This window comes from Halichondria panicea, chromosome 7 (assembly GCF_963675165.1).
Source record: "Halichondria panicea chromosome 7, odHalPani1.1, whole genome shotgun sequence".
Taxonomy (NCBI): Eukaryota; Metazoa; Porifera; class Demospongiae; order Suberitida; family Halichondriidae; genus Halichondria; species Halichondria panicea.
In genome coordinates this window covers 6,531,492-6,544,638 of record NC_087383.1, presented here as the reverse complement: position 1 = coordinate 6,544,638, position 13,147 = coordinate 6,531,492, and the positions used below count along the sequence as shown (strand labels likewise).

The following is a 13,147-nucleotide window of genomic DNA, read 5'->3' as shown; positions in this document are numbered from 1 at the left end:
TTAATTTATTAGCTTACTAGTGACCTACGTATATACCACAACCATTATTTCCATTTCTTTCATGCATGTTTGTTCATTGCATTTCTTGATAATTATAATCATGGTGACTAATGGTGACTATTTTGGTCACTATATTATACCGTAAATATGTATAACACTCTCTTGGTGAGACCACCTCAACAAATTTACTGCTATATATTCATGCATTTTATGCAAATATTAAATAACATTATCAGATCAAGCTAAAAAAAGGGCGTATCTTGTAAACTCAAGTAAACAAAGCTTCTGGGTACAGGTGTCAGCTCTTGACTTTTTGAGCTGACAAAATAGATACTAGCTAGACTAGACTGTGATTGAGCTGAAGTAACTCTGCAGATCAGGGCTATACACTTATCTTGCAGCTACTAGAGTCCCTGGCCGCCCCAGGCCAGGGCAGGTCAGGAAGGTCAGGACAATGGCAGCAAGGTGAGCTTGTACAGCTACAAGGTGTACATAATATCTGGTGGCCTGTCTGTGTATGTATTCAGGGTTGACAAAGATACATCAGTATACATGTACAGCTTCGATCAATCACACACTACACCATGAGATTGCTGATTAGGGAAATAATAATATAGATTGCAATTATGCACCTAATGTGCTCCCCCGGGACATACGGGGGAATTTGACTTGAAATGTTGGCCCCATACTGATATGATTTGACCTGGCCTTGCGTAGTAAAGACTGTACAACTGCTTGAGGCTGTGACTGGTGGTGACTGGGGAATTAGGGTATTTGAACAAAGAATCCTCCCCCATGCATGTGGGGAATTTGACCTGGGGTATAGTTATGGTCAAATCCTCCATGTTAGCCTGACCCCTCCCTAGGAGGATAGTGGGGCGACACATTGATAGGTGCATTAGAATTGCTCTGTAAGAAAATTAATGTTTCTGCATACCATTCTTATTCATTAGAACCCACACAACAAAATAGTTCATTGAACCATGGAACACTCTGATCATGAGTTGTTGTGTTGTACCATAGATTGAGGGGTTAAAGGGGTTGGAAACGAAGGTACCCTCGAGTATCATCCGCGCTACGCTGTGGTTTAATGGAGCCACAACAATACCTATTTCTACACACAGTGCATAATAAACTACAAATAGCTGCTTAGTCCGTGCAACTTACTTATATTCAAGGTCTATACCTATTGTAGTAGTTATAACTAGCACGCTCTAAAACAGCCTTGGGAACTAACTTATGACTTTACTAGCTAATTTATCTTTTTTACTGGGTGTACGTTGTCAGTCATTATAAGTACTACATGTGGCTGACGGACTAGGCGTGTTATAAACTGTTACAGATGATGTCTCAAGGAAACACAACTTTCATATTTTAAGGGAGTTACCCGACAAAAATTAATTGCTGCATAAAAAGATTTAACTTTGGGCACAGAATTACAATGCATATCACAGGCAAACACACAAGCCAACTAATGACAAATTGTGACCTAATCCTAGCTGGGGAGCAACACAACCAACAAGCCTATTACAGCCTCGTTCATAAGTAACGCGAATAGTTTCGAGGATCCATTGCAGATTCAATGTAACTTCTCTAACTCTATAATCTATTGTTTACTAAGTGGTGAACATTATTTTGAGGGACTTCTGTTTCCAATTCGTGGTTTACTATGTGGTGAACATTTGGTGGAATGGCTGTGTACATTGAGGTGACCTTATCTCAGAGGCCACAATGAATACAGTACTCCTTATCTATGAATCCAGACACTCTATTGTCCAATAATGACTGTGACCATAATGTACTCCTAACACTACATGTATTGTTTATACTGTATAATAGTATAACTCGTGCTTACTAGCTATATATAGAAGCAAAGATGACTGTATTACTTATTTAGATGACAACCTCAGAAACTAATGAGTGACCTTCATGAGTGATGGCTAATTAGTTGCAGGCTCCTCTGGTGTCTAGATGTGGGTATAGCTAGCAAGTGAAGGCTAGCTCCTAAGATTGTGGTCAATACAGTCACATCCTCTATAATACACCCACTCACTCCTCACCACCTAACAGTCCACTAATTGGAGACTGAGATTACTCATTGTCATTTGTAGGTACATAATAATGATAATTTCTGCCCTTCATTGTTTACCTCCTTCCACAATACACTGTATAGTCGTGATCTGGGTGAACAACTCTGGGATGCTTCCCGTGATGGTCATGTGGACAAGGTGGAGAGGCTGCTGGCTAGAGGAGCTCCTGTCAACTGGAGGTCCAGTTATGGATGGACCGCTCTCCGTATAGCATGCGTCACCAACAAAGCTGATGTAGTGAAGATACTCACACAGCAAGATGGCATCGATGTCAATGTACAGGATACTTGGAATAACACTCCCTTGCACTATGCCTGCTACCGGGGAGGCCTGAAGTGTGTCCAGTTACTGATGGCAACTGGACAGTGTGACCTAGGTAAGTCAGTGTGTGTGTCATGTAACACTTTAAGGCCGTATTATCTCCAATTCATAGCTAAACTAACGTACATAGTGGTTAGGGCTAGACACATGCATGTACATGTGCTTATGTGCTTATGTCAAAACACTCAATATTGCTAGAAATGTTCACCTGTTCGTTTAACCCTTTCCCGGCTTTAATTAAAACAAAATAATACAGAATAAATACATGTTTTCCTTTAAAAATCCATATCTTATGAACCATACATTGAAATCACTCGTAACTATTTCCTACAGGTAGCCCATACCCCGGGGGTACCATGACATCATCATCATTACCTAGCAACTGACCACCCCCAACTAATTAGCGATTGTTTACAAACATTCACAATTATGTACACAAACAATATTATATGAAGGCACAAAGTGACTATACACACTAAGTAAGTGTTCTCAATGTTCTCACGGTGACATAGTTCGATCAGGATCTGCCGAAACTTCTCTGCGAGGTCGTATCAGCAGACGCCCTTTTCCCAGGAAACGTTCTTCACCTACACACACGTTTACAAGTTCAATGGTGGGTCATGATATCCACTGCTGTACTAACTAGCCTAAGCAAACCTATACTGAAGCTATCCTGAAGCTATCAGAATACAGTATGTTGTACAAATGCTACTCTAGACTTACCAGATCCAGAAACTTGGTCCAGCTACTTCAGGCTCCTCAGGCTCTTTATTTTTTAGCTTGAGGTAGCTTCCTACCTAGCTACGATCCCAGTCACTGTCCTCTCACTCTACAAGGCCATAAGCATCGATATTCTCACTGTCTAGCAGCTCTAGAACCCCACTGAGGTTGTACTACGAAGATCTTGAAGTCATCATCAAACGGTCACTTTTCTTTCGACAGTACTGCACAAAGCGTACCTCAAAGCAAGATGTTGAAAATACCACGTGAAAGAGCAGCTCAATGCGCATGTGCTGGTACCTACAGCGTGCGCATAGCTCCAACACAGCCCGCACAGCAAATTTTTGAAAAATCTCGGTCCGCTGGGCGACATATGTCGTCCAAAGCCGGGAAAGGGTTAATTAGTTAGTCGCTTTTATAATATTATGTGGGATAATAATTATTATAATTAGTTTTTTTATACTAGTAGAAAAATTAATAATAATTATAATTATATAGTATACGTATACATGTACAGACCAGGTGTAATTCGTACAACAATAAATAATGTAGTAATTCAAAGTTCCAATGTTTCAAGGGAGAGGGTCTGCGAGTCCATTGTGCCCATCACTGAGGCCGCATTTCCACGCTGTACTGCGACCGACAGCCTTTGCAGTAAGTAATGGGAGGACTTCTGATCTCCCGTGACACGTGCAACGCGCCCACTTAATTCCTTAACAAATGTCTTAGACTTAGGCCCTAGAACGTCTCTATGGCTAGTGGGGTGAAGCAGTGCAGTGCATGAACCAAGGCTGGTGTATTCGGCCTCCTTCCTCTCTTCTGCTCCTGCAGCTACAAGCCCTGCTATTATAATAATTATGATCCTTTAATACCCTAAACACAAATACACGTTTATATTGTGTCTGGTTTAGTGACCTCACTGATATGTACTATAGTCTAGTGGGTTTGACTGCCATTGTTAGTGATACACACACACACACACACACACACACACACACACACACACACACACACACACACACACACACACACCCACACCCACACACACACCCACACACCCACACACACACACACACACACACACACACACACACACCCACACCCACACACACACCCACACACACACACCCACACACACACACACACACACACGTGATTTGTGATTTGAGAACAAACGGTTGTTGTACCCTGACCTCTACGTGGTTTTTAACTGACAACGTTCTTGTGGTTGCTACGCAGCCATTATGACTCTATACTATTGTGGTAATGTTCATTCTAATCTGGGGATAGGGACATGTTTCATCCCTGGAATTATCCCCATCATGCATGTACCAAGTTTAAACGTGTCTAGTGCATACGCAGCTATTGAATAGTTGAATTTGAGAACAATAGACTTTGACTTAGTGAACTATGTACGTGTCAATGCTCCCTCACTCACCACTATAGGAGCTGTGGGCAGTGGTGGACTAACTCCACTGGGAGAGGCAGTCAGATGGGGGAAGCTGAACACTATCAAGTACCTCATCACAGAGTGCAATGTGAATATCAATGGTAAGTTAGTACATGCAATACAATATTCATGTGAATGAAGTACAGTTCATGATCAGGGGAAGTTGATAATGGAGGGTTAGGGTACCTAGATACGTTGTCAAGGTTACACAAGTCATACTGTCCCTTCCATGTTACATTTTACCCTAACCCTAATTACTTTTGGCCTTCAATCTTTGCATGCTAGGACACTATGACCGAGCAAGTAGTTAATGGTCAGATAATTGCTTAGAAATTGACCGATGGACCGACTGTTATTTATATCTCTGTAACAATACTTGTGGCTTGCTCTTCATACCGTACCGTATAGCTTATGCACTGTCATGGTGTGTTGTGTGCATGGCTTATATAATTATAGTGGGTATAGTTTGAGGGTATATGAAATTTCGCAAAATGACCGTTATAATAGTTTTCGCTCATTTAAGTTTCGCGGAATAACTTGAACTTGCACAAGCTCCACACGCGACCTTTATTTGAGGTATATATACATGCAGCTAAAGTGATCCTTTACCAGTCTCTATATGTTTGCTATAATAATTGATCTACTGAGTCTGTTACTGTTAATTCAAACACTATTGATTGTGTGGTTGCTATATGCACTCCATTCTCCTGTCAACAGACGAGGGTTAGCACTTCAGTGCTCGAGGGTGTATATAATTATAGTAAACTGAACAAGTCAGAATACGTTTAATCGTGTTGATGGCACTTAACAACTATAAACAATACTTGTGGCTTGCTCTTCGTACCGTATATAATTATAGTGCCGTATAGTAGGTATAAATGGCCATCCCAGACGAAGGTTTGGGATGAGTATTTTGAGTCAAATTTCGCAAGCAATCCAGCTACATAGCTATACTAGCTAGCTAGAGAGTCCTAGAATGCCTAGCCTTCATCTAACTAACTTGTCTTCTTCAGAACATCTTTTACGAAGCTTTATGAGTATACGGAAGTGCCCGGAAGGCAATAATTGAACTTCAATTATTCATGAAGTTTGAGCGTCATTTACTCAAGGTTGCAATACCTTCGTAGCGTTCCCTCGAACATATCTCCGGAAAGAAAGTAGCTAGGAGGTCGATCTTGGTATCATTTTGAAGCTTAACCGAATAGCCGCGGTTGACGCTTTGAAGCGTCAATACGTGAATAGCTGGTAGCCGCGGTTGACGCTTTGAAGCGTCAACCGCACATTACTCTACTCTTAATTAATTTGTGGTGAGCTACAACCTTCCAGAGCTCCACAGCTTTGCAAGGCTTCTCTCGAAGGTCAACAGAAGCCGTACTGAGTTCGATCACCATAGGTTAGCAATCAAAAATTTGCTGAAATTTTCATGTGAAATTTGTATTTCAATATCAATCTCAAAAGTGAACATACATTATAATAAATACAATTACAATTAATTCTATAGTACAACAATGACTAAGAGGCCTCTGCACACAAGGGATGAGGTACTCCTAGGTATCCTGGATAGTAGTCACAGTGAGTAGACCTTCTCAAACCCATAAGGTGGTGGTGGTTCCATGGCAGATAGCAGTAACGATAGTTTCACAGACCTGCATGAGGAAGAAGGAGTATTACCAACCAAGCAGACCACCTCTAGAATCAATTGTTCTTACACACAGTAGAACATAACCTCCTCAGAGACAAACACCAGCCAACAAGCCAGCCATAAAGAAATTGAATTTTAAATGTACCTTTGTTTGGGGTGGTGCCTAAAAGATCAAAAGATTATCATGCAATCAATACACACACTAAATAATTATTGAATAATAACATTCAGCCACATAATTATAATTGAATTGCTATAACAGACAGCACACTAAAACTTAGTACACAGCACTAACTCACAAGCCAACAAACCTAAAAAAGTATATTGAGAATGGCCATACACAAAGTACAGTACATCTCATACAAGGGTGCCAAATAATTATGAATCATGCAACCTTAGCATAATTATGTACAGGCTCCCACAAGCAAACTTACATGCAATGGCACTCATAGGCACATATAAAGTAATTGTGATCCTACAACAAACTGGGAGTTCATAAAAAGATTTAACTTTGGGCACAGAATTACAATGCATATCACAGGCAAACACACAAGCCAACTAATCACACAAGCCAGCTAATGACAAATTATGACCTAATCCTAGCTGGGGAGCATAACACAACCAACAAGCCTATTATGTTGGGAAGAAAATGTCCTTACACAAGTAGACAGTACACTCACTCATAAACAGTACACTCATAAGCCCAACAAGCTTTTTCTTTCTTTCTTCTGAAAAGGTCAGAACATTATTATGCAATCAACCTCTGTACATGTACACAGTGAGCCTAATTGAGTAGTGAGCCTAATTGAATTGTAACCTTGGAAGCAAGCAGGAACTTCACACAAGCCTAGGCATATAATATTTAGCATGGTATAAAGTACCATTTTACACATGGTGAGGCCTGCGTCTTGCAATTTACAGAGTACCTCTGACAATCTCCTGTCGTGCTCTTCCTGTGTCGGGCCATAGGCACACACACACACACAGATACACACAAGCGCGCGCGTGTGCACAGATACACATACACACACATACACCCGCGCGGGCACACATAACAGACACAGATACACACACACCCGCGCGGGCACGCACACAGACACACACACACGCACGCACATAAATATACACACAAGTGCGCGCACGCGCACGCACGCACACACACACACGCACACCACTTACTGTAAGCAGTTCCACTCCTGGCCTGACTATGGACTCCCACCATCTCAACCAATCTGTTGGCCCAAACTTTCCGATCTCCGATTCAAGACAAAATTCCAGTATTCATCACAGCTGATAACAGAATACATTGTGGATGAGACCAACAGATAGCTAGACAAATCAATGATGACCCCTTTACATTGCAACACTGCTGAGCGTACGTACATATAGGCTTCTGTATTTTAAACTCGGCTTCAACACACTGCTGGAGCCAGTACACTTTACAAGCTACGTAGGTAAGCGTATTATCAGCTAAGAACACCATGTACAAGCTAAAAACAGCATCGCTTTAATCATACGCACACAAAGCTTACCTCTGAAGTAAAATCTCGCTCTGTCCTTGGCTGGTTGACTGTTCAGATTGGAGGTCCTGGCAGAGTAACTAGCTACAAGGTAGCTTGAAGAGAACTGTTACTGTTACTAAGGGGTACGGGTGCACCTTTCTTTGCCACACTGAAAAGAATAATAATTGAATATCAAACACTGTACACTACACTCTAAAAACAGGCTCTAAACTAACTCAGCTTCTACACAAGTACATTTTACACACTCATAAGCTATCTAGGCAAGCAGAAGCATACTAAATCAGCTCAGAGGCTTATGAAGGCTTATATTATACTAGCTACATAATGCTTGCTATAATACGCACACAAAGCTTACCTCTGAAGAGATCCCTCGCTCTGGCCTTGGCTGGTCGACTTTTCCATTAGAAACCAGGAGATCCTGACACAGTAACTACTGTAGACTACTTTGCTACGAAGTTGAATAAAGAAAACTGTCACTGTTTCCAAGTTATGCATCTTTCTTTGCTAGAGGCGAATGCTGAAAAAGAGAAAATATTTGAATATCAAACCTTGTAGACTACACTAAAAAAACAGGCTCTAAACTAACTAAACTATTCTTTCAGTATATCTCATACACTCAGAGGCTATCTAGGTAGGTGGACAAGCAGCTCAAAAGGCTTCTAAAGGCTAGACTAGGAAAATGATGATCGCTATACACACACAGAGCTTACTTGTGAAATGATCCTTCGCTGGGGCCTTGGCTGGTTACCTGCTCCGTTCAAAACTCAGAGATCCTGGCAGAATAACTATTCTAGACTAGTTTGCAACAAAGTTGCCTGCAGAAAACTGCTACTGCTTCTTAGCTACGCATCTTTCTTTGCTAGGAGCTGATAATGAAAGTAATTTAAAATTAATTAGATTTTGGTTCCGCGGTGGGCGGTACTACGTATGAAATCATAACCGCGGCTATTCGGTTAAAGGACGCTCTATCCGATTCAACAATAAAAACTGATTCGCAACTGCCCGCGTTAAGGTCCCTTTTCATTGGCACTGTCACATGTTCATCATAACTATAATTATGACCTTTGGCTTTCAGTCTTTGCATGCTAGGATTGGATTACTACTTTTGCGGTTCTTGTCTCGAGGATAATGTAGGATAATGAATCATTCTGTTCTCTATTTAAGTGTAATTCAATTTTATTTGCTAAACCACACCCAAAACGTCATATCCGGCCGTAATAATACGTATAAAATTACATTGAACCTTGTTTGGGACAGCCAGCACTGGCCGGTAAACGGAATAGTGAGTGGCCGTACTGGTATAGGGCCTGCACTGGTCACTGTTTTGCATCGTTATTATAGTAACTTGTTAGTGTATAACAATTAACCCTTTCCCCGCTTTAGCCGACTATAGTCGGCATGGCTACTGATAAATTTCAAAAAATCATTGTGCACACTGTGTTGGAGCTATGCACACACTGCAGGTACCAGCACATGCACATTGAGCTGCTCTTCCTCGTGGTATTTTTAATATTTTGCTTCGAGGTACTGTTCGATCAGAATTGTCGAAAGAAAAGTGACCGTTTTATAATTGCTACAAGATCTTTGTAGTACAACGTCAGGGAGGTTCTAGGGAAGCTACAGAGTGAGAATATCGATGCCTATGGCCTTGTAGAGTGAGAGGACAGTGACTGGGATCATAGCTAGGTAGGAAGCTTCCTTTCAGAGGTCAAGCTAAAAAGAAAGAGCCTGAGAATCCTGAGGAAGACGCACTTGAGGTGGACCATCTTCCTGAACCTGGTAAGTCACTATAGAGTAGCATTTGTAGTCTTGATAGCTTCACTATAGGTTTGTTTAGGCTAGTTAGTACAACAGTGGACATCATGAGACACCATTAAATTTGTAAACCTGTGTGTAGGTGAAGAAAATATTTCCCGGGAAAAGGGCGTCTGCCGATAGAACCTCAAATACAAGTTTCTGCAGATCCTGATTGAGTCCTGAGTGAGCCATGTCACCGTGAGAACATTCTGAACACTTATATCATGTGTTCAGTCACTTTGTAACATCATACAATATTGTTTGTGTACATAATTGTGAATTTTTGTTAACAATTGTTATTTGTGGGGTGGTGGTTGGTTGCTAGCCAACAATGATGATTCCATGAATGCGACAGGTCCGGTTCTACCTGTGGAACTTTGTTACAAGTGTTTTTAATATACGGTTCATGAGTTATAAATTTTTTAAACAAAATATGCGAATATTCACTTTTAATTAAAGCAGGGAAAGGGTTAAAACATGAGTGTATATACGGAAACCCATGTGATGGTAGCTATAATAATTATTAATTATAAAGAGGATGAACGTTCTGATGATCAAAGAGTTATTCAAGTGTATCTAGCCTGTATACATGTATGTAATTATTATAGTAGCAATCAAACATTTTTTTGCGCTCGCTCTCAGCACCCTCCTTACTAGCTGCATTTCCTAGAAACACCACTGTGCTCAGAGAGGTATAATTATGGTATACTGTGTGCATGTGTGTGCATAGACTGCTACAGCTGCTCAAGGATCAATGAAGTGCAAACAAGAGCAGGAGCGTAGCCAGGATTTTTTGGAAGAGGGGCAAAACGTATCAGCCGCGCAGCGCCGAAATTTTGACCGGAAGCCACGCCTCTTAATTATGACGTCATAATTGATTTCTCTATTTAGTTGGGTGTGGCCTGATGTTTAGAAAGCTAGTTTAGCAAAGAACAAGAACTGTCTATAGATTTAGACCAGAATAGTTTAGGGACTAAATCGTTTTGCTTGCCTACTAGCTAGCTAACTGCAGCAAGATTGGGAAGAAAGGGAGTGCTCAGCAAGATAATCAGCTGTACTAACCTGAGCTGAGTAGTAGAGATCCAGAAAAAGGGGGGGCATTTTCCCCCTTTGCCACCCCCTGCCTATGCCACTGAAGAGTTTCTATAATAATATATAAGCATCTATATAGTATCGTTTTTTTGGATTGTAATTTGCGGATTTGCAGTTATAGCTATAATTATAGGTTTATTTACTTGGAATGCCATCGCAGCCTTTCAGAAGAGTGAGTAGCAAAACTCGTCCATGGAGTGTTGCTACTCTACTTAGTAGATAATTTTATATAGCTCTGCACTATAATTATAATGCTAGCTGGCTTTATTGCATGCAACTATACTACCTAGCTTTTTGTATTAATTGTACCTGTTGTTTTGATGTATCAAATGGGTTCGCCTATGTTAGTTAGTTGACTGTTCATAGCAGCTAGCTATAGCTCTACGCAGGCCGGTCTATTATGGGACTTACCCTGGCTGAGAATGCATGGGATAGCCCTATAGTCTTACACAACGTGTGACCGGAAGTGGGCGTAACTCCCAAAAATGTTTGTACTGCGCGCTCGTTAATTTGAAATCCCCCTTTTATTTTTCTTGGATCTGCTACTAAGTCAAGTTCAGTCGGTAGAGCATCAGACTCTTAATCTGAGGATCATGGGTTTGAGCCCCACATTGAATGAATTTTGTTCGCTGGTATTGCCCCTTCTATATGTGCATGTGCTGAACACCACAGGTGATAATGCAGCGCCAACGCCAATGAAGCTATATTGTACTAGCAGACTATTACACACATGTATACAGTTACAACAAGTGTTGCAAGCGTGCACTTGCTATAATGCCTCTCACCATGTTTTGCTTTCGCTCAAAAGTAGTACTAGAGTGTTATTAGTAAAACCAGTATGTTATTAGTAAAACCAGTAGGTTTTACATAGGATTGGCAGTGGGTTTGCCTGTGTTTAGCAATATTTCAATTACTTTGACTCATGTTCAAACTGTTCTATCTCTGCAGGGAAAGGCCACATCAAGAAAGTGGCTGAACAGATAGTTTATTTAGCCTTTTCTCTCTTTGCAGTCTACACTAAGACTCCCGGAAGTGTGTATTATACAGTTCATTTGTCAATTTATATGGGCCTTTATGGGAGATAATGATATTCATAGTTCGCGGTAGTATCAAAAACAGTAACACTGCTTTTGTCAAGGATAACTTTTCACCAGTAGGTGCCTACCACTATTAAATGATATACAAATAATGCTGAATAAATAAGCTACTGAATGATATAAAAATTAAGTGGTAAAAAAGTACTGAATTGCTGCATTGTATGAAAGAAAACTGGTGATATTTATATTTTCTGTGACTTTGATTTCCGGGCAAATTAGTAATGGGGGTGCTGGAGAGATACAGATGAGCTAGACTATAGACAACACTGGTAACTACAAGTAGACCAAATAAGAACACTAATGACCCAGGTTTGACCAAGATACAACAAAGTAAACATTGACAAAAATGAGTAAGTTTAGCTCTTGTCTACTTGCCACTTGAGTGTCCAGAGTTTCTTGAAACTGCCTAGATAGCTAATATAATGCTAGAAATTAGTCTTTGCAAAGAAATAAACAGCATCCGCTTTGCCAATATTTTTTTATAGCAGGTCTTGTGTTCTAACATTGGCCAGTTTATTGGATATATCCTGTTTGGACTGACTTTGATTTCTGGGCAAATTAGTACTCCTCAGTTCTGGATCCTAATTTTCCTGTGGCCAGTTCATGAATACTATATCTACTAGTACTGTGACTCTGGAACCTGACTTGCACTTCAGGACCTGGGCATTGATGCTGGAAAAACTGAAAAAGTTGTTTCTTTATCCAATTCTGATAGTAAACAATGACATAACAGAAGCCATAATCAAATTTACGGAGAATTACTGTAGTATTTACAAGCCACAAATAGGAAATTACTCACTATGATGCAAAACCACGATTACATCATTTGAAGCCAAATTTGTAGTCTTAGTGTAGACTGTTTGTATCTCTCATTTCATAATCCATGAACATTTTAATGAATGAATATTGTCATTTTAAAAATTGCGCTATTTCGACGTTTCATGCACCGCTCTTTGTCTGACTGACTAAGTAAGTAAGTGAGTATGTAAGTAAGTAAGTAAGTTTCTTGCCCAGCATTATTTTACTCCAAGTACAGCCATCTCTAGGACATTCTGCATAATGGAGAGTTGAAGTATAATTATATCCGACTAGAAAAACATTTGCAATGTGAAAAATTGCTAGGATTGGCCAGGGGAACCACAAAAAAGCGTGGAAACAAGAAATCCGACGAGAGCATAACTCCAATCCGTTACAACGTCAATCACATGTACTGGTTGTTTTCCCGGCCAATAATTATAATATAAATACGCAATTTTTACTGGTGGGGTGATGACCAATCCTTTTATTATATACATCCATTTTGGAATGTGCGGATATAATTATGATGATTTGTGATGAATTGATGTTCCTAATACATGCAGTGTTGAGAACAGGTATACACACAGTCCATCCATGCGTAGTAACATGCACGGACC

General features: G+C 40.4%; 2 protein-coding genes and 2 long non-coding RNA genes across 9 annotated transcripts in view; 2 read left to right on the top strand and 2 right to left on the bottom strand.

Moving 5' to 3' along the window:
• Window positions 1–111, top strand: part of LOC135338488 (keratin-associated protein 5-5-like) — an 8,941-nt gene extending 8,830 nt beyond the window's left edge. For all 3 annotated transcript variants that reach the window (XM_064534635.1, XM_064534636.1, XM_064534637.1), the window contains one exon: window positions 1–111. This exon is cut by the window's left edge and continues 4,387 nt beyond it. The gene's annotated coding sequence lies outside the window, so the exon portion shown is untranslated.
• LOC135338452 (uncharacterized) overlaps window positions 1–13,147 on the top strand; it is a 92,024-nt gene that overhangs the window by 65,270 nt on the left and 13,607 nt on the right. Inside the window, exons 1-3 of one of the 2 annotated variants that reach the window (XM_064534590.1) lie at window positions 238–465; window positions 2,174–2,466; window positions 4,578–4,682. The exons of the other annotated variant lie outside the window; for it this stretch is intronic. Of the exons in view, the coding sequence (XP_064390660.1) occupies window positions 455–465; window positions 2,174–2,466; window positions 4,578–4,682 (409 nt within the window). The 5' untranslated portion in view covers window positions 238–454. Of the gene's footprint in view, window positions 1–237; window positions 466–2,173; window positions 2,467–4,577; window positions 4,683–13,147 lie in introns of those variants that run through there. 2 annotated transcript variants of the gene reach the window in all.
• Window positions 1,394–8,704, bottom strand: LOC135338560 (uncharacterized). Of its 3 annotated transcripts, none has more exons than XR_010395576.1 (5): window positions 8,457–8,704; window positions 8,102–8,263; window positions 7,756–7,894; window positions 6,817–7,513; window positions 1,394–1,489 (listed from the first exon to the last, which is right to left on the bottom strand). It is a non-coding gene; the product is annotated as an uncharacterized LOC135338560 (long non-coding RNA). The 3 variants fall into 3 exon arrangements; XR_010395577.1 differs by lacking the exon at window positions 1,394–1,489 and adding an exon at window positions 5,986–6,227 and having other exon boundaries at window positions 7,403–7,513; XR_010395575.1 differs by lacking the exon at window positions 1,394–1,489 and having other exon boundaries at window positions 5,986–7,513.
• Window positions 2,819–3,527, bottom strand: LOC135338653 (uncharacterized). Its single transcript, XR_010395698.1, has 2 exons — window positions 3,135–3,527; window positions 2,819–2,998 (listed from the first exon to the last, which is right to left on the bottom strand). It is a non-coding gene; the product is annotated as an uncharacterized LOC135338653 (long non-coding RNA).